The sequence below is a fragment of the Heptranchias perlo genome, chromosome 1 (genome assembly GCF_035084215.1).
Source record: "Heptranchias perlo isolate sHepPer1 chromosome 1, sHepPer1.hap1, whole genome shotgun sequence".
Lineage (NCBI taxonomy): Eukaryota > Metazoa > Chordata > Chondrichthyes > Hexanchiformes > Hexanchidae > Heptranchias > Heptranchias perlo.
In genome coordinates, this window is record NC_090325.1 from 35,531,652 (window position 1) to 35,552,621 (window position 20,970).

Sequence of the window (20,970 nt, forward strand, 5' to 3'; positions counted from 1 at the left end):
TGAATGTCGTGAAGTTGCTGTATTTGCGCAGTAGATATGAACTAAACTCGCCACAGAAAGTTATGTCTTGTCATTTCGAGACTCTAAGAACCCTTTTAACAATGTGATAAGTGTTAATTATTGCCATACAACCTCCCTGGCACTGAAAATCAACTATTACAAGTGTGCAGTCTCATTCCTTCAGGTATTAATTGTTGGAAATTTGAAAAATGTAAAATTTTTAATTTTTGCATTTTAAAAAAACTTTTCCTTTCTGTCTCTTTTTTCTCTCTTAATTTAATCTTTTTTCCACTCTCTTTATTTCTCTTCCTGTTCCTGATTTGACATTGAATTCACCCTCTCTAATTTACACTTCCTTCTCAGTCCTTGCCCTGTTCATTCAGGTCCCAGATGCCCTGTTTCCCTCGCTGTGCCATTATCAGCTTGCACTTTCAGCAATTTTCCACGTAAAAAAATTGAAAACCTAAACGTGCAAGGGCAAGTCTAACTAACGGCAGACACTGTTAGAGGCCCTGCTACAGCAAAATCTGCCCCACTATGTAGCAGGTGTTGTTTTAGCAGCTGTGGTTATATGACATTTAACATTAAAAACCCACAGGCATAGATGATAGTGCAATTAAATATTTACACTTTTATAATGCATTTTCCGATTAAGAGCCAGGAATTTCCTCCGTATTTGCGCTCGGAGACACGCGTAATCTGGGTGCAAACCAATTACGTGGCTTAAAAGATCGTGGTATTTCGGGCAGAAGTGAGATATGTGCGTAACTACAATACACCCAAGTCTCCTCGATCTTTTACGGCCGTCCATCAAATCCTCTGCCTGAACGAATCTCCGCCCACAAAAATGGCCAGGGCCACAACTCTCGAATGTGAGTATCCTCCAATTGCACTTGTTCGGAGGGTCCCTTCACATTGCAAGTAAGATTTTCAGGCGTAGTAGGAAAGAAAGTCATTCTTCTGGTGTTTTATTGCATTTTTTTAGTGTTTCTTAATTTGGATTAGACACTTTCCTTGGGCCCCAGTTGTTTACTCTGATTTATGCCCTTTTTAAGTTTGGGATACTCTAATGAGATTGTGAGGATACTTGAGCATAACTTGACATCGGCAAAATGGACACGTCATTGGGCGCATTGGGTCTACACTCGGGGTCGCACCCTTGGAGAAAACTCCGGATCGAGAAAGTTTTGTGTGCTAGTTCTGTTCTCTTCATTACACACATTTGTCTCATATTTTTTCACTGAATAAGCAACTTTTACATTTGTCAGTATTAAATTTAATTTGCCATTTGCCTGTCCGACTCTATAACTAATCGAAATGTTTCTCCAAGTCATTAACTGCATCCTGTAGTCCCACTACTCTATTTAACAAGCTTACGATTGATTTCATATCCATTGATTTCATATAAAATTTCAGCACAACTTAGTATTTAATTAAAACTTTTCTTCCTAATTTTTCCCCTCTTCTAAAAGTGCTGACTACTGCTGTGCTGCAGTTCTACAGTTGCTGCAACCCGGGCACATGTTACCATTCTCCATGTATGAACCTGAACAGTAATGCCAGCAGACTATTTGGTTCTGGGGAACATCACATCCAAACTCCTTCCTGTCCTCATTTGACACCCACATTCCAACAGGGATCATAGAATCATAGAAGCTTACAGCACGGAAGGAGGCCATTCGGCCCATCGAGCCTGCAAGAGCAATCCAGCTAGTCCCACTGCCCCGCCCTATTCCCCGCACATTTTTTTGTTTCAAGTACTTATCGAGTTCCCTTTTGAAGGCCACGATTGAATCTGCCTCCACCACTCCCTCGGGCAGTGCATTCCAGATCCTAACCACTTGCTGTGTAAAAAAGTTTTTCCTCATATCACCTTTGGTTCTTTTGCCAATCTCCTTAAATCTATGCCCTCTGGTTCTTGACCTTTCCGCCCATGGGAACAGTTTCTCTCTATCTACTCTGTCTAGACCCTTCATGATTTTAAATACCTCTATCAAATCTCCTCTCAACCTTCTCTGTTCCAAGGAGAACAATCCCAACTTCTCCAATCTATCCATGTAATTTAAGTCCCTCATCCCTGGAATCATTCTAGTAAATCTCCTCTACACCTTCTCTAAGGCCTTCACATCCTTCCTAAAGTGGGGTGCCCAGAACTGGACACAATACTCCAGTTGTGGCCGAACCAGTGTTTTATAAAAGTTCATCATGACTTCCTTGCTTTTGTACTCTATGCCTCTATTTATAAAGCCCAGGATCCCATATGCTTTTTTAACCGCTCTCTCAACTTGCCCTGCCACCTTCAACGATTTGTGCACATACACCTCCAGATCCCTTTGTTCCTGTACCCCTTTTAGAATTGTGCCCTCTAGTTTATATTACCTCTCCTCATTTTTCCCACCGAAGTGCATCACCTTGCATTTTTCCGAGTTAAACTTCATCTGCCACGTGTCCGCCCATGCCACCAGAGTGCCTATATCCTCTTGAACTCTATCGCTATCCTCCTCACTGTTCACTACCCTTCCAAGTTTTGTGTCATCTGCAAATTTTGAAATTGTGCCCTGTACACCCAAGTCCAAGTCATTAATATATATCAAGAAAAGATAGTGATCAGTAGCAGGAACTCTTGTTGATTTAGCTTGGCTGTGATTCCCCTGCTGGCAAATAGCCTTCCAACACTCACTATCAAGGCTAATATATGAATAATGGCCACTTGTATGAGGTACCACAGACACAAATGGAACCATAGCCCAGGATGGAGTCAGTGCCTTCAGCAGCGGAGAGGAGAAAACCTACAAAAGAAAAAATGATAAGGATAGGTATGATCAGAGATAAATTTAATGCAGAATATGATAGCCCTTGTGTTACTATGATCAAGGATATATCATCTGTGAAAAGCAGAAGAGTGGAGTCGGATAGATATTCTAGAGTTTTAGTTGATTCACTTTGCAGATCATGGAGTATTTATCCAGAAATTTATTGCAGGAAATAAAATGGATGGAGTACTGTCCATGAAAGGGTAGATTATGCATGCTCCATGGAAGTAGCTAGCTGGATGGGACAAATGGCCTTTTCTTTTTCTATGGATTATTACGTGCTTTCTTCCTAAAAGTATATACCTCACTTTTATTCACCAGGTACCTGTGACACCGTGACTCCACTGGTTGATATCCTAATGAAGCTGTTTCAAAAGATGGTGGACACAAAGTTTCAGTTCTATGTCACCCTTCTGAACGTGTGTTTTGCTAATCTTGTTCAGCCCACATTGCCTTCCCCCGTCAGAGGATCAATTGGATTCTATTTAACACAGAAATCCCCTGGAAAAGTGGATGTAAGCCCAAATAGGAAAGTAAACAGACAACTTCTCAGACAGTGGAAAGGGTCTGATGATACTGATTTAGGAGAAGATATTCCTCGCCCCCTGCAAGGCATGGGAAATTACCTAGAATCTGCCTCAGGAATGTCAGACGGTGTTGCTTATGCTAATTCAAGCCTGACATTCCCAAACTCTAACCTTCCACCTGGGATTGATCTTGATGTATTTAAAGAACTCCCAACTAACATCCAGCAGGAAATTATTGCAGGTGCCAGCACTTCACAGGATCAGCTGAAATGTAACATTAACAAAGAACAGTCTATTAAGAAAGCACTTTGTAAAGGCAACTTTATGTTCAGGTCACTAACAGAAGAAGAGAGGAAATTGTTGGTACCCCCGGACACTGATTGTAATCCTACCATTTCTAGTTCAGATAACTGTCATCATTTAGATTTTCACAACAGTACACTGGATAACCCTGAAACCCAGTTAGAGCAGCGTGTGTTTAATGACAAACCGGCCCACATGCACGACTACCAACTTCCGTGTGGAACCTTGCAATCCGGTAATGTGGACTCTGAGAGGCCCACGGATCAAAACTCAGCGCCGTTCCCCTCCAATGTGGATCCAGATGTGTTTTCAGAATTGCCTGCTGAGCTTCGAAATGAACTGCTGACAGACTGGAAGCAACAGAGGACTGTATCTAAAGTAAACGTTGCTAAACGAACCAGCAAAGTAAGATCCAGCACACGAGCAAGACACCCAAAAAAGACTCCGAAGTCCAACAGTATTCTGAAGTATTTTAACAGGCTTTATTGAAAGTTGATGTGCGACACCACAATCAGGATTAACTTCTTCAAATAAAAATGTAAGACACAGAAATAACAGCAATAATGCTGGAAATTCAGACAGGCCACAAGAACTGCTGGTGTGGAGAAGGGGAATTCCCATATTAGTGTAGTAGGGAGTACTCTTCAGAAGTTTGAGGTTAAAGCAGAGTAAAGGGACTTTTCCCTTTTGCGTAACTAATACCTGATCCTGGAATGCTTGAAACTGACAGTATGTGCCAAAAAAGAAGTGTTCAAATCCAAGTCATGTATGTATTTCTTTTCCTACAAGTTTTTTTTGTGATTATTTTTTTCCCTTTCCCCTCCTTAATCTCCCCTTGTCAATCACTGCATCCCAGCAGAGAGAACAGGCAGGCAGGTAATCCAATCCTAGGTCTTCACTGCTCCGTAACTGGTCACTGACGGCAGCCAAACCACGGTGACTCAACATTCAATGTTGCATCCCCGAAAAGGGCGACCAGACTCAGATTGGGGACTGACTGTGTATAGAATAGCATGAACCTGTATCCCATCATTCACTGGAACAACAACTCTGAGAAGCCAAAGCGGTCTGTGCCCAATCTGAAAGTACCCGATGCTCACGTTGGGTATAAAACTCAGGGAAATACCCGATTCTCCCTCCATTGGTATTGTTCACATTGACCCCAAATTTATCCAACAACAAAAAAAATTAATGTTTCAGAAAATTTTCTGTTACAGTTAAAAATTGTTCAGTAAATAAAAATGAGTAATCATTGCAAATGAACAATATTTATTTTTCACAGTGAGCTTTCCCCAAGTTTTACCGTCCTTTTTACTTTTAATTTTGAAACTTTCCTATTACTGTATTAGTGGTGAACAAGGAGAGCTGGAGGGAGGAAAACTTTTGTGCAGGGAAAGGTGAGTGTAATTGGGGTAGCAACAGACAGATTTTTGTCCCCCTATTGTTTGCAAAACTGCCATATAGCGTAAATGATGATGTCACGATCCAACAGGAAAACAAATGTCGTAATTGTAGGCACATTTTGACAAATCCAACTGCTCTGCATGTTAAGCATAAAAAAGATGCACGTTCCGTTCTGGAAGAGAGGAAAGAATCCATTCCATGCAGCTCCCGTACAAGTTTAACATTTATTGTGTAAGGCATCATCAAAGTACAACACTTACCTTCAATGCCACATGCCTAAGAACATTGTCCCTTCAAGGGCATTGGTTTCAGTTATCTGTCCCATCTTACAGGTCTGAATACAGTCCAAAGGCACAAAGAAGCATGCCATTTTTTGAAGTGAGAAATGCTGATCTTGAATACACAACTTGCTTATTAATATATATTTCTGCCCTTTAAGTTGGGGGGGTGGGGGTCAACTACTCCCAGCTATTAACAATGCTGCTCTTGATCTGGGCAGTAAAAGGTGACACATACCTAGGAACTCTCTTCTAATAATAGAGAGGAATAGAAAACGGAAGACAAAATGTTTGTCCAGTGTATTCTGTGAAAATAGTACCCAATTCAAGGGTGATATTCTTAAAGCCTGGGAATAGGTGACTCCTAAAAGCAGAAATATGAATTACAGAAGAGGTACATTCAAGTTTAGTACTTTCATCTTAAAAAAAATAGTTGTTCCATTGTGCACTTGGCTGTATTCACACATAAAGGTGGAACAAGATGACTGAAAGCAATGTTCTTGAAGGCAGAATGTTCCTAGGCATGTAGTACTTAAGTACTGTACTTTGATGATGTCCTTCACAAAAAAACATTAGATCTGTACCAGTGTGCATAGTTTATGTTGTGTTGCATTGCTTTTTAGCTGCTTCTATTTGTGACTCTGCAAAAGAGTATTGTATTACAGTTGTACTGTGATAACTAAACTCACTGCATTTAAAAAAGTACAATTCACTGACTACATTGTTGCCTTATTAAAATGTCAACATTGGAAGTGTATGTAAAGTCATGGATTTCATCATTTTATAGAACTGCATTGAATTAAAATTGATTCCCAATATATTGTTCCTGAATCAAATAGTTAAGCCTTAAAATGGAACTCAATGAGAACGAGCAATGATGTGAACTCACTGTCACATAAATCACCTGAGGTTAATTTTTTTATTGCTAGTTGATGTCCTGTGGAATTACATTAGTGAGTCAAGACAAAGTGCACTCTCATGGAGTTGGCAGGCAAGAGATAACTGGACCAGGACAGAGAGAAGAGTGTGACACTGGAGGCTGAAAGAGGCCAGAATTGGAAGGTAGAATGAAGTTAGAAGCTGATGGGAGGAAAATAAAGGAGGGTTGGGAGCTTGAAAAATTAATTTAGCTTAGGAGAATATAAGAACATATGAAATAGTAGCAGGAGTAGGCCATACGGCCCCTTGAGCCTGCTCCACCATTCAATCAGATCATGGCTGATCTTCAACCTCAACTCCACTTTCCCGCCCGATCCCCATATCCCTTGATTCCCCGAGTCCAAAAATCTATCGATCTCAGCCTTGAATATACTCAACAACTCAGCATCCACAGCCCTCTGAGGTAGAGAATTCCAAAGATTCACAACTCTCTGAGTGAAGAAATTTCTCCTCTTCTCAGTCTTAAACGGCTGACCCCTTATCTTGCGACTATGCCCCCTAGTTCTAGACTCTCCAGCTAGTGGAAACAACCTCTCAGCATCTACCCCGTCAAGCCTCCTCAGAATCTTATATGTTTCAATGAGATCACCTCTCATTCTTCTAAACTCCACAGTATAGGCCCATTCTTCTCAATCTCTCCTCTTACGACAACTCTCTCCTCCCTGGAATCAATCTAGTGAACCTCCATTGCATTGCCTCCAAGGCAAATATATCCTTCCTCAGATAAGGAGACCAAAACTGTACACTGTGCTCCAGGTGAGGTCTCACCAAAGCCCTGTACAATTGTAGTAACCTGATTGAGACACGTCAGGAAACTGTTACAGAACAGGAAGAATGAATTTTAACGTGATCCCTGGGTTCTTTCCCTGCAAGGTGACAACATCCATGTAGCTGCTTAGTTACTGGCCTGCCTTAGATCTTTGACAATTGTAAACAATTTTACAACACCAAGTTATAGTCCAGCAATTTTATTTTAAATTCACAAGCTTTCGGAGGCTTCCTCCTTCCTCAGGTGAACGATGTGGAAATGAAATCCTCGAAATGAAATCGCATTTATAATTCACAGAACAATGCTTGGTGAGTACAGACAGTTTTTTCAACTGCCCGTTGCCAAGGCAATCAGTGTGCAGACAGACAGGTGTTACCTGCAAGGTCTCAGAATATACAAATCACCAAAAAAAACAACAAACAAAAAAAAACAGAGATAGAGAGGGTAGAAACATAGAAAAGACAGCAACTGACCCGTTATATTAAAAACAGATAACATTTGTTCGCTGGTGGGGTAACGTGTAGCGTGACATGAACCCAAGATCCCGGTTGAGGCCGTCCTCATGGGTGCGGAACTTGGCTATCAATTTCTGCTCGACGATTTTGCGTTGTCCTGTGTCTCGAAGGCCGCCTTGGAGAACGCTTACCCGAAGGTCGGTGGATGAATGTCCATGACTGCTGAAGTGTTCCCCGACTGGGAGGGAACCCTCCTGTCTGGCGATTGTTGCGCGGTGTCCGTTCATCCGTTGTCGCAGCGTCTGCATGGTCTCGCCAATGTACCATGCTCTGGGGCATCCTTTCCTGCAACGTATGAGGTAGACAACGTTGGCCGAGTCACAGGAGTATGAACCATGCACCTGGTGGGTGGTGTCCTCTCGTGTGATGGTGGTATCTGTGTCGATGATCTGGCATGATCTGGCATGTTCCGCACCCATGAGGACGGCCTCAACCGGGATCTTGGGTTCATGTCACGCTACACGTTACCCCACCAGCGAACAAATGTTATCTGTTTTTAATATAACGGGTCAGTTGCTGTCTTTTCTATGTTTCTACCTCTCTATCTCTTTTTTTTTGTTTGTTGGTTTTTTTGGTGATTTGTATATTCTGAGACCTTGCAGGTAACACCTGTCTGTCTGTACACTGATTGCCTTGGCAACGGGCAGTTGAAAAAACTGTCTGTAATCACCAAGCATTGTTCTGTGAATTATAAATGCGATTTCATTTTGAGGATTTCATTTCCACATCGTTCACCTGAGGAAGGAGGAAGCCTCCGAAAGCTTGTGAATTTAAAATAAAATTGCTGGACTATAACTTGGTGTTGTAAAATTGTTTACAATTGTCAACCCCAGTCCATCACCGGCATCTCCACATCATTAGATCTTTGAGACACGCACTAGACTTCTGAGGAGGCTCAAATAACAGCTTATGGTTTTACATTTAGAGGGCATAATCTCAGGATACAGGGGACATAGTCTCAGGATATGGGGGGCATAATCGCAGGATATGGGGGGCATAATCGCAGGATATGGGGGGCATAGTCGCAGGATATGGGGGGCATAATCTCAGAATATAGGGGGCATAATCTCAGGATGGGGGGGACATAATCGCAGGATACGGGGTCAACCATTCAAGACTGAAATGAGGGGGAATTTCTTCACTCAGAGAGTTGTGAATCTTTGGAATTCTCTACCCCAAGAGGGCTGGGGATGCTGAGTCATTGAGTCCATTCAAGGCTGAGATCGATAGATTTTTGGACTCTAGGGGAATCAAGGGATATGGGGATCGGGCAGGAAAGTGGAGTTGAGGTCGAAGATCAGCCATGATCTTATTGAATGGCGGAGCAGGCTCGAGGGGCCGTATGGCCTACTCCTATTTCTTATGTAAAAACATCCACCGTGTGAAACCTACACTCTACCTCCTACTACGGATAAAACAAGGCAACATGTTTTTCACTCAATTGAGAAACAACTTTACCAGAGAGACAAGCGTTCACTAAGGACTGATCATGCCGAATACCAAATGAAATATATATGAGAAGAATCATATTAAAAAATATCAAGGTAGCAACAGAGCTCGAGGACACAGCTGAGAAATTTGCTCTGCAATGCTATCTGGTGGCTATAGCCTGCAACTGCAGCAGTCACAGCATCGCAGAGTGTCACATTACACTGGAAAGTCCTATTTTAGGAGCATTATCTGCAGGTGGTACAGGAAAAAGGATTACATGGAGCTCTGACAGGACGTAACCAATTCTATTGTATTATAGATTAGTCTATTTTCTAACTAACGTTTGAGGGTTGTACATAAAAAACTTTACAAACACTCTGACGTCAGCTATGTGGAGTGGTCACATGACAATGTAATCTTCTGTATCACCTCAACGTACCTGCTTCATTAAAACAAATGCACATACATAGGAACCCTGTATTATAACAAAAACAACGGTGGGGGAAGAGAAACAAAAATCCAATGAATGTGTCCTCTTTCTCAATAAATTAAGCCATATTTGTCATCAGAATCAAATACTAAGGGGGGAATTTTAACTCTCCTCATTGGGCAGAAATTAAGTGGGCGAGCAGTTAAAATGGAGCTGATTCTAATGCTGTTGGTTTTGATGGACGAGTCGTCTGCTGGATTCAGGTGGGAGGCTCACGATAAATGCTAATTAAGGTCCTATTACGTCCAGGATCCCGATGGTATTTTAACCAGGGCCTGAGTGAGGAAGCTGCTGCCGCGGCTTTCCTGCCAGGCTGAAGCAAGGCGGCAGCTGGTGGAAAGGATGAAGAGGCCCTCCAGGTAAGTGCTCCTCTGGGCCACACGAGGTAAGTCACAGCCTTCCTTGTCCCGGACTCCCTCCCCCCTTCCCCCATCCCCTTTTCAGAGGACAATGTAAGCTGTTGCGTTGGCTCGTAATGCCTTTTTTGCCTCTGCTATGAGACAGCCATAAAATTCACTTTAATTTTCATAATAATGATGTTTGAAAAACACTTTGAGAAATACAATCTAAATTTTTCCTGTAAGACCTTCCCGAAGTTCCCTCCCCACCACTTACCTGGATGCTGGCTGGTGGCCCAAGAGCTGCCCAATCTTCCCCTGCCGACAGCCGCTCTGCACCCTCGTCCTGCCCGTTCTAGGCAGGAAGTGGAGCGATCGGTATTTAAATGGGGCCCAGGAGTTAAAATACCCCAGGCCTGAAATTTAGGCCGGTACATGAGTTTCGCACTCACCTTGCCCCTTGTTTGCTCGAAACCCACTCCGGGTTAAAGTCGACCCGAAAGGAATGCTAAGATGATTAATGTCAACACAAGTACACATCGCTCTTTTATTTTACTGCTACATTTACTTCCCCTTTAATTTCCCGCTTTAAAAAATCAGGAGGAGAAACAACCAAGTACTTATCACACAAAAAAGCCCTACGTGTCAGAAGCGTGAAGTGAGTTGAAAGCAGCAAAGAAGCGGAAAATATTTTTGCCAAAGGCAGAGAGCTACATAAGGATTAGTCACTCCTTTGATCTTCTCAAAGAAATTGGAAGTAGAAAGCACCTATGATGTGTGAATGCTAAAGAAACAGCTTGTCAGGGACACTATGACAAGAATGGACTTAAAAGGAAAATGAGAACCTAGGGCAAGACCATACACAGGCACTGCTGAGTAAGTTGCATTAACATGTAAAATAGAACATGGTGGAAGTGCAGAGCAAGGCCATTAGCATCTGATAGCTTAGCTAACCCCCGTTCGGACGGAATTTCTCATCGGCGCCAGGCTCCAAAATCTCCCTCGGGAGCCTGCGCCTCACAACTTGAGCCGTCTCTCGGAATTTCCCTCCGTGCCATTTCACTCTGCACAGAAGGGTTTCTTGTATGGGCTGCTCCAGTACACTCTTCGCTTCCTCGCCCTCGTCTTCCTTCCGTCACCTTTTTGCCATTCGGCGGAGGCGGGGGGACCCCAATGGAGGGCTCACTATGTGGGAGTCCTCCCTGCATCATTGGGGATCTGGGGTGAAGTGAGTTGCACAGAGCAGTAGCGACAAACCGTTTTTTAAGCCACTTCATGGACTCCCAGGCTGCCTGTACCTTTTGCGACCTGGATGAGTCCGTGTATCATGTATATATGGAGCATACATAGGGTTGCAGCCCCTGTTCCATTATTTGAAGAGGCTGCTCCTCAATTTTTGGCTGCACTTCAGTCCCACGTTCCTGATCTTTAGCCACCCGGTGCAGAGGGGGGGTGGGCAAGTCGGAGGATTTCCTCGTGGGTCTGCTGCTTGGTCTGGGGGGGGGTCAAGGTGGCAATCTACAGGTCCAGGTTGGACGCGGCCTGTGTGGGGCGATTGCTCTGGCTGCCTGCCTCTCTTCCCTGGCTTTGTCCGCGTCCAGGTGAACCTGGAGAAGGAGCACGCAGTGTCCACTGGAACGCTTGAGGCTTTCCGTGACTGGTGGGCACCCCAAGGACTGGAGTGCGTAGTGGATAGTGACAATGATATTATTATTTAACTTGATAAGTTTCCTTCCTTTGGGATGATTTGGGTGTTTATTGTTCGTGCCCTTATAAAAAGGGGGCACTTTTGTTAGATTTTTTTTTAGTTGATGATACTGGGGCAAAGAGGCATCTGATAGTTTCACCTTTTGGGTGTAGCTCCTTCATTTGCAGTTTTCTTTTTACCTCTGGTGTTATGATATTTGCCGCTGGTGTGTGAATTTGCTCACACTGGGCTTTCATTACCTGATGGATTGACTCCAAACCATTGAACTAGCTGCTTTAATTGTAGCACTTGCTTCATGAAAATCTATCAAGCAAACAGCAAAATGGATTCTTTTTAAATAAAAGTTCGGGTGTAGTGAATGTCAGGGCAATTGGAGTAGCAGTGACCTGGAACAAAATAGGTTAAACGTAGAGTTATAATTAAATGCATGATAAATGCCAGCAGGGGTTCATTGAGAGGTTCACAAACTATGAGAGCAAAGTCATGGACATATATAGATGTATACAAGTGGGTACATTTTCTGAGGGGGAGGGGCACTGATACGATTGGTGAATTGCAAATTCTGAAACTAAGGGATAAAGTCAGCTCAAAGGAATATACGGGCAGGATTGTTTATTTTATTCATTCTTGGGATGTGGGCATCACTGGCAAGGCCAGCATTTATTGCCCATTCCTAGTTGCCCTTGGGAAGGTGGGAGTGAGCCTTCTTCTTGAAACGCTGCAGTCCATGCAGTTTTACACATCCCTCTACTGCACTTTGAGTCTGACTCGACCAATGCATAAGGATATCAATACGCAGTCACGCATGCAAACTTCATTTTCCCTCAGTTTTAAGAGCTGTGATCCACTAATTATGCCATAAACACTTTGTGGAACTGATGACTTTATTTGAGACAATAATCTCTCTGTATTAGGTTTAGATTTAACTTTAGGGTTAGGTTTAGATTGACTTCATTTGTGGCATAAAACTTATTTTATTTAGGCAGGGAGTTTATTTTGAAGAAGGAGTCTCTACACTGGAATGGTTTTGCCAGGGACAGATCTATTATCATAGAATGGTTACAGCAAGAAGGAGGCCATTCATCCCATCAAGCCCTTGCTGGCTCTTTGTAAGAGCAATCCAGTTTGTCCCATTCCCCTGCTCTTTCCCCGTAGCCCTGCAAATTTTTTCCCTTCAAGTATTTAACCAATTCCTTTTTGAAAGCCACGATTGAATCTGCTTTCACCACCCTTTCATGCAGCGCATTCCAGATCATAACTACTCGCTGCGTCAAAATCGTACGGACGTCCAGGAAACCCTCAATTTGACCCCTCCCACCCCCTTCCCAGCTCGGTTTTAATATCGAGCCAGTTGTGGCCAAACCAGTGATTTATAAAGGTTCAATATAACTTCCTTGCTTTTGTACTCTTTGTCTCTATTTATAAAGCCCTGGATCTGGTATGCTTTTTTAACTGCTTTCTCAAACTGTCCTGCCATCTTCAAAGATTTGTGCATATATACCCCCAGGTTTCTATGTTCCTGCACCCCCTTTAGAATTGTACCATTTAGTTTACATTGCCTTTATTTTTATTCATTCGTGGGATGTGGGCGTTGCTGGCGAGGCCGGCATTTATTGCCCATACCTAATTGCCCTTGAGAAGGTAGTGGTGAGCCGCCTTCTTGAACCGCTGCAGTACGTGTGGTGAAGGTTCTCCCACAGTGCAGTTAGGAAGGGAGTTCCAGGATTTTGACCCAGCGACGATGAAGGAACGGCGATATATTTCCAAGCTGGGATGGTGTGTGACTTGGAGGGGAACATGCAGGTGGTGTTGTTCCCATGTGCCTGCTGCTTCTGTCCTTCTAGGTGGTAGAGATCGCGGGTTTGGGAGGTGCTGTCGAAGAAGCTTGGCGAGTTGCTGCAGTGCATCCTGTGGATGGTACACACTACAGCCACAGTGCGTCAGTGGTGAAGGGAGTGAATGTTTAGGGTGGTGGATGGGGTGCCAATCAAGCGGGCTGCCTTGCCTTGGATGGTGTCGAGCTTCTTGAGTGTTGTTGGAGCTGCACTCATCCAAGCAAGTGGAGAGTATTCCATCGCACTCCTGACTTGTGCCTTGTAGATGGTAGAAAGGCTTTGGGGAGTTAGGAGGTGAGTCACTCGCTGCAGAATACCTAGCCTCTGACCTGCTCTTGTAGCCACAGTATTTATGTGGCTGGTCCAGTTAAGTTTCTGGTCAATGGTGACCCCCAGGATGTTGATGGTGGGGGATTTGGCGATGGTAATGCCGTTGAATGTCAAGGGGAGGTGGTTAGAATCTCTCTTGTTGGAGATGATCATTGCCTGGCACTTGTCTGGCGTGAATGTTACTTGCCACTTATTAGTCCAAGCCTGGATGTTGTCCAGGTCTTGCTGCATGTGGGCTCGGACTGCTTCATTATCTGAGCGGTTGCGAATGGAACTGAACACTGTGCAATCATTAGTGGCCATGATGTGGAGATGCCCGTGATGGACTGGGGTGTACAAATGTAAGGAATCTTACAACACCAGGTTATAGTCCAACAGTTTTATTTGAAAATCACAAGCTTTTGGAGACTTTCTCCTTCGTCAGGTGAGTGTCGGATTCCTTGAAAATTACCGCATATATAGTCACAGAACAATGCCTGGTGATTACAGATAATCTTTCCAACTACCCGTTATCAAGGCAATCAAAGGAATTGAATAGTGTTCAGACAGACAAACATTAGATACCAGACTACTGAATATACAAACGGCCAGAACCAAAGACAGGGAGGGAGAGAGAGAGAGAAACATCCGAAAGGAAGAGAAAGAGAGAGAATGACCAGTTGTATTAAAAACAGATAACTTTTTTTTCCCGCTGGTGGGGTTATGTGTAGCGCGACATGAACCCAAGATCCCGGTTGAGGCCGTCCTCATAGGTGCAGAACTTGGCTATCAATTTCTGCTCGACGATTTTGCGTTGTCGTGTGTCTCGAAGGCCGCCTTGGAGAACGCTTACCCGAAGATCGGTGGCTGAATGTCCTTGACTGCTGAAGTGTTCCCCGACTGGGAGGGAACCCTCCTGTCTGGCGATTGTTGCGCGGTGTCCGTTCATCCGTTGTCGGAGTGTCTGCATGGTCTCGCCAGTGTACCATGCTCCGGGGCATCCTTTCCTGCAACGTATGAGGTAGACAACGTTGGCCGAGTCACAGAAGTTTGAACCATCCCCACGCCTCCACTACTCGCCTTCAAACAGCCACCCAACCTCAAACAGACCATCGTTCGCAGCAAATTACCCAGCTTTCAGGAGAACAGCATCCACGACACCACACAACCCTGCCATGTCAACCTCTGCAAGACATGCCAGATCATTGACACAGATACCACCATCACACGAGAGGACACCACCCACCACGTACATGGTACATACTCCTGTGACTCGGCCAATGTTGTCTACCTCATACGTTGCAGGAAAGGATGCTCCAGAGCATGGTACATTGGCGAGACCATGCAGACACTGCGACAACGGATGAACGGACACCGCGCAACAATCGCCAGACAGGAGGGTTCCCTCCCAGTCGGGGAACACTTCAGCAGTCAAGGACATTCAGCCACCGATCTTCGGGTAAGCGTTCTCCAAGGCGGCCTTCGAGACACAAGACAACGCAAAATCGTCGAGCAGAAATTGATAGCCAAGTTCCGCACCCATGAGGACGGCCTCAACAGGGATCTTGGGTTCATGTCGCGCTACACGTAACCCCACCAGCGGGAAAAAAAAGTTAGCTGTTTTTAATACAACTGGTCATTCTCTCTCTTTCTCTTCCTTACGGATGTTTCTCTCTCTCTCTCCCTCCCTGTCTTTGGTTCTGGCCGTTTGTATATTCAATATTCTGGTATCTAATGTCTGTCTGTCTGAACACTATTCAATTCTTTTGATTGCCTTGATAACGGGCAGTTGGAAAGATTATATGTAATCACCAGGCATTGTTCTGTGACTATATATGCAGTAATTATCAAACGCCTTTTGAAAGTCCATACACACCATCAACTGAATTGCCCTCATCAACCATCTCTGTTACCTCATCAAAAAGCTCCATCAAGTTAGTTAAACATGATTTGCCTTTGACAAATCCATGCTGGCTTTCCTTGTCCAAGTGACTATTAATTTTGTCCTGGATTATCGTTTCTAAAAGCTTCCCCACCAGCGAGGTTAAACTGACTGGCCTATAGATGCCAGGTTTATCCTTACATCCCATTTTGAACAAGGGTATAACATTTGCAATTCTCCAATCCTCTGGCACCACCCCCATATCTAAGGATGATTGGAAGATTACAGCCAACACCTTTGCAAATTCCACCCTTACTTCCCTCAGCAACCAAGGATGCATCCCATCTGGACCAGGTGACATATCTACTTTAAGTGCAACCAGCCTTTCTAGTACCTCATCTTTATCAATTTTTAGCCCATCCACTATCACACCTACCTCCTCTTTTACTGTGACTTTACATGTATTTTAATTTATATCAGTGGAAATACCCACTCTCTTCACCACTGGCACATTGTGGTTGAACATAAGAGCATAAGAACTAAGAGCAGGAGTAGGCCATATGGCTCCTCGAGCCTGCTCGCCCATTCATTAAGGTTATGGCTGATCTTCTACCTCAACTCCACTTTCCCGCCCGATCCCCATATCCCTTTATTGCCCTAGAGTCCAAAATCTATATATCTCAGCCTTCAATATACTCAACGACTCAGCATCCACAGCCCTCTGGGGTAGAGAATTCCAAAGATTCACAACCCTCAGAGTGAAGAAATTCCTCCTCATCTCAGTCTTAAATGGCCGACCCCCTATCCTGAGACTATACCCCCTGGTTCCAGACTCTCCAGCTAGGGGAAACAACCTCTCAGCATCTACCCTGTCAAGCCCCCTCAGAATCTTATAGGTTTCAATGAGATCATCTCTCATTCTTCTAAACTCCAGAGAGTTTAGGCCCATTCTACTCAATCTCTCCTCATAGGACAACCCTCTCATCCCAGGAATTAATCCAGTGTACCTTCATTGCACCACCTCTAAGGCAAGTATATCCTTCCTTGGATAAGGAGAACACAATGGTACACAGAACTCCAGGTAAGGTCTCACCAAAGTTCTGTATAATTGTAGTAAGACTTCCTTACTCGCGTACTCCAACCCCCTTGCAATGAAGGCCAACGGCTGAGTGCACTGGATACAGCAAAGGCTATGGGCCCCGACAACATCCCGGCTGTAGTGCTGAAGACTTGTGCTCCAGAACTAGCTGCGCCTCTAGCCAAGCTGTTTCAGTACAGCTTACAACACTGGCATCTACCCGACAATGTGGAAATTGCCCAGGTATGTCCTGTCCACAAAAAGCAGGACAAATCAAATCCGGCCAATTACCGCCCCATCAGTCTACTCTCAATCATCAGCAAAGTGATGGAAGGTGTCGTCGACAGTGCTATCAAGCGGCACTTACCAATAAACTGCTCACCGATGCTCAGTTTGGGTTCCGCCAGGACCACTCGGCTCCAGACCTCATTACAGCCTTGGTCCAAACATGGACAAAAGCGCTGAATTCCAGAGGTGAGGTGAGAGTGACTGCCCTTGACATCAAGGCTGCATTTGACCAAGTGTGGCATCAAGGAGCCCTAGCAAAATTGAAGTCAATGGGAATCAGGGGGAAAACTCTCCAGTGGCTGGAGTCATACCTAGCACAAAGGAAGATGATAGTGGTTGTTGGAGGCCAATCATCTCAGCCCCAGGACATTGCTGCAGGAGCTCCTCAGGGCAGTGTCCTAGGCCCAACCATCTTCAGCTGCTTCATCAATGACCTTCCCTCCATCATAAGGTCAGAAATAGGGATGTTCGCTGATGATTGCACAGTGTTCAGTTCCATTCTCAACCCCTCAAATAATGAAGCAGTCCAAGCCCGCATGCAGCAAGACCTGGACAACGTCCAGGCTTGGGCTCATAAGTGGCAAGTAACATTCGCGACAGACAAGTGCCAGGCAATGACCATCTCCAACAAGAGAGAGTCTAACCACCTCCCCTTGACATTCAACGGCATCACCATCGCCAAATCCCCCACCATCAACATCCTGGGGGTCACCACTGACCAGAAACTGAACTGGACCAGCCATATAAATAATGTGGCGACTAGAGCAGGTCAGAGGCTGGGTATTCTGCAGCGAGTGACTCACCTCCTGACTCCCCAAAGCCTTTCCACCATCTACAAGGCACAAGTCAGGAGTGTGATGGAATACTCTCCACTTGCTTGAATGAGTGCAGCTCCAACAACACTCAAGAAGCTCGACACCATCCAGGACAAAGCAGCCCGCTTGATTGGCACCCCATCCACCAACCTAAACATTCACTCCCTTCACCACTGGCGCACCGTGGCTGCAGTGTGTACCATCCACAGGATGCACTGCAGCAACCCGCCAAGGCTTCTTCGACAGCACCTCCCAAACCTGCGACCTCTTCCACCTAGAAGGACAAGAGCAGCAGGCACATGGGAAGAACACCACCTGCACATTCCCCTCCAAGTCACACACCATCCCGACTTGGAAATATATCGCTGTTCCTTCATTGTTGCTGGGTCAAAATCCTGGAACTCCCTTCCTAACAGCACTGTGGGAGAACCTTCACCACACGGACTGCAGCAGTTCAAGAAGGCGACTCACCACCACCTTCTCAAGGGCAATTAGGGATGGGCAATAAATGCCGGCCTCGCCAGCGCGCCCACATCCCATGAACGAATGAAAGAAAATTCCATTTGCTTTCCTAATTGCTTGCTGTACCTGCATGCTAACTTTTTGTGCGTCTAGTACGAGGACACCCAAATCTCTCTGAACACCAACATTTAATAGTTTCTCACCATTTAAAAAATATTGTTTTTCTTTTCTTCCTACCAAAGCGAATCACCTCTCATTTCCCCACATTATACTCCTTCTTGCCCATTCACTTAACCTGTCTATATCCCTTTTCAGACTCTCTGTGTCCTCCTCACAGCTTACTTTCCCCTTACTTGCTGTATGTACTATCTATGGGATGCACTGCAGCAAATTACCAAGCTTGCTTTGACAGAACCTCTTAGCCCTGCGATCTCTACCATCAAGAACCACAAGAGCAAAAAGATTATGGGAACACTATCACCTCCAAGTCACACACTATGCTACAATTGCCATTCCTTCGTTGTAGTTTGGTTAAAATCCTTGAATTCTCTATCTGTGCTATTATGCATGCAGTTGAAGTTTGTGGGCCTGCTGCATTCTCATTTGTAATTAATTCAATTACCATCAATGACTGCCATGGCAACAGATGTTGATATAAGACTGCAATCACAAATCATGGTATGGAGCAAGAAGCAGCCATTTCCAACGCTACTTAAAGGGGCACTTACCTGTTCTCATTTAAATCGCTACAAAGGTTTGGCAGATATTTTTCTGTTCGTTCATAGTTGATTTTTGTGCAGAATCACTTTTTGATGCTCGTTGTGGCTGGAAATCCTTCACAAAGCTCAAGGAGGTACTGGTGATGCTCTTTTTCTGAAAATGGGCATCTTGTGGCTTTTCCATTCTGGCTGGGGGAAGAGAAGGAGCAGCAACAGGTGCAAGGTTCATATCGAGCTGCAGCTGCATGGAGGCCACAGGAAAGGAAGAGACCTCACAGGTATCCTTACCCTCTCAACATGTTAAATTGGCCCCGAGTTACAGTCCTGTTCTTTTCAGAGGAGCAGTGTGTAAGGAGGCTGTGCTTCTCCAGGGAGGCTGTAACAGACCTATGCCACCTTTTGCAACAAGAGTTGAAACCCACTGCCACAGCTGGCACTGCAACTTTTTTGCCTCAGGCTCCTTCCAGGCTGCAACTGGGGATGTTGTCAGCAACATTAGTCAGTCTGCAATTCATGCTTTCACTGATCCCATGTTTGCTAATGCAAAGAATTTCATCACGTTCCCCATGGACAACCAGAAACAGCAGGATAGGGCTCCAGGGTTTGCATCGATTGCAGGCTTCCTCCAAGTCCACAGCACCAAGAACTGCACACATACCGCCATGCGGGCTCCTACAGATGAACCCGCTCCCTTCATGAATTGCAAGGGCTTCTATCCCATGAATGTGCAACTGTATATCAAGCAGGTCTGTGCTCACTTTCCTGGCAGCTGCTATGACACTTTTATCTTGCACCAAACCTTCGTTGGCCCACTCTTTGCCCTGAACAGCAAGTGAGAGGCAATCTTCTTGGGGACAAGGGTTATCCCCTGCTCACTTAGCTCATGACTTCTCTCAGAAACCCACACTTGCCAGCTGAACAGCACTACAACCAGATCAACGAAGCCTTCCTCAAGCAGGCAGTTGGGAGTGTTCAAGCAATGATTTCACTGTCAGGACATGTGTGGTAGCTTCCTCCAATACGACTCAGAATGACCTAGTTCATAATGGTTTACTGCATGCTGCATAACTTTGCTCTGCAACAGGGGATAACATCCGGAGCCATCAATGGATGAGGACCTTCAACCAGATGGTGAAGACGACACATGATCAAGGATGGTGAGGGGGGTTGCACAAGAGGTCAGAGTTGGAGGAGCGGTGCATTCTGGGCAGGAGGAGGTTACAAAGATAGGGAGGGGCGAGGCCATAAAGGGATTTCAATATGAGGATGAGAATTTTAAATTGGAAGCAGTTGGGTGCGGGGGGGGGGGGGGCGGGCAGCAGGAGCCAGTGTAGGTCGGGAGGAAAGGAGTGATTGGTGATCGGCACTTGGTGTGGGATAGGATACAGGCAGCAGAATTTTGGATGAACTGAAGTTTACAGAGTGTAAACGACAGGAGCAAGTTCTGTCTCTGTGTCTCTGGCTGCTGCCGATTGTCCTATCCAGAGAGAAAGAGAGAGAGAGAAAGAGAGATATGTCCTATAACACTTTCCCTCCTCAGTTCTGCATGTCCTTGAACAAAATTGCACCCCTCCTTGATGCAGAAGCTCATAGCACCAGTATTGTCTGTTCAGCTTACTCCTGTGATAGGGCATAATGAATAGAAACCATTCTACCTTCAGTGTGTGAATTACTATTGAATATATTTAATGACTTTCCATTGTGTCATAGCTGATGTGACATGCAAGGGGACACAATTCTGTCTGGGGTCCTACTGAAACAACATTATAAATAGCTTGTTATCTCTGGGAGTTAACCTTTTCTAAGCTGAACCTAATCTTATATTAATAATGTAACATAATTTAAAGTAAAATCCCTTCTAGGCCAAAAAGGTAAAAGTTCCAAAATGTATATACATTTATAATGGGGACATTTGTACATTTGCTTCGGCTTTGGGCTGGATTTGCATTGACTGTGCAGAGTTTACTCTCAGATTGAAAAAAGAAAGATTTGCATTTATATAGTGCTATTCACGACCTCAGGACATCCCAAAGTGCTTTACAGCCAATTAAGTACTTTTGAAGTGTA

General features: G+C 44.7%; 2 protein-coding genes across 2 annotated transcripts in view; both read left to right on the plus strand.

Annotated features, from left to right (window-relative positions):
- Positions 1 to 6,077, plus strand: part of poli (polymerase (DNA directed) iota) — a 58,818-nt gene extending 52,741 nt beyond the window's left edge. The window contains exon 9 of the mRNA XM_067983648.1: positions 3,135 to 6,077. Within this exon, the coding sequence (XP_067839749.1) occupies positions 3,135 to 4,132 (998 nt within the window). The 3' untranslated portion in view covers positions 4,133 to 6,077. The remainder of the gene's footprint in view (positions 1 to 3,134) is intronic.
- A 12,986-nt stretch (positions 6,078 to 19,063) lies between these two features.
- c1h18orf54 (chromosome 1 C18orf54 homolog) overlaps positions 19,064 to 20,970 on the plus strand; it is an 80,710-nt gene continuing 78,803 nt past the window's right edge. The window contains exons 1-2 of the mRNA XM_067984713.1: positions 19,064 to 19,181; positions 19,360 to 19,649. Of these exons, the coding sequence (XP_067840814.1) occupies positions 19,064 to 19,181; positions 19,360 to 19,649 (408 nt within the window). The remainder of the gene's footprint in view (positions 19,182 to 19,359; positions 19,650 to 20,970) is intronic.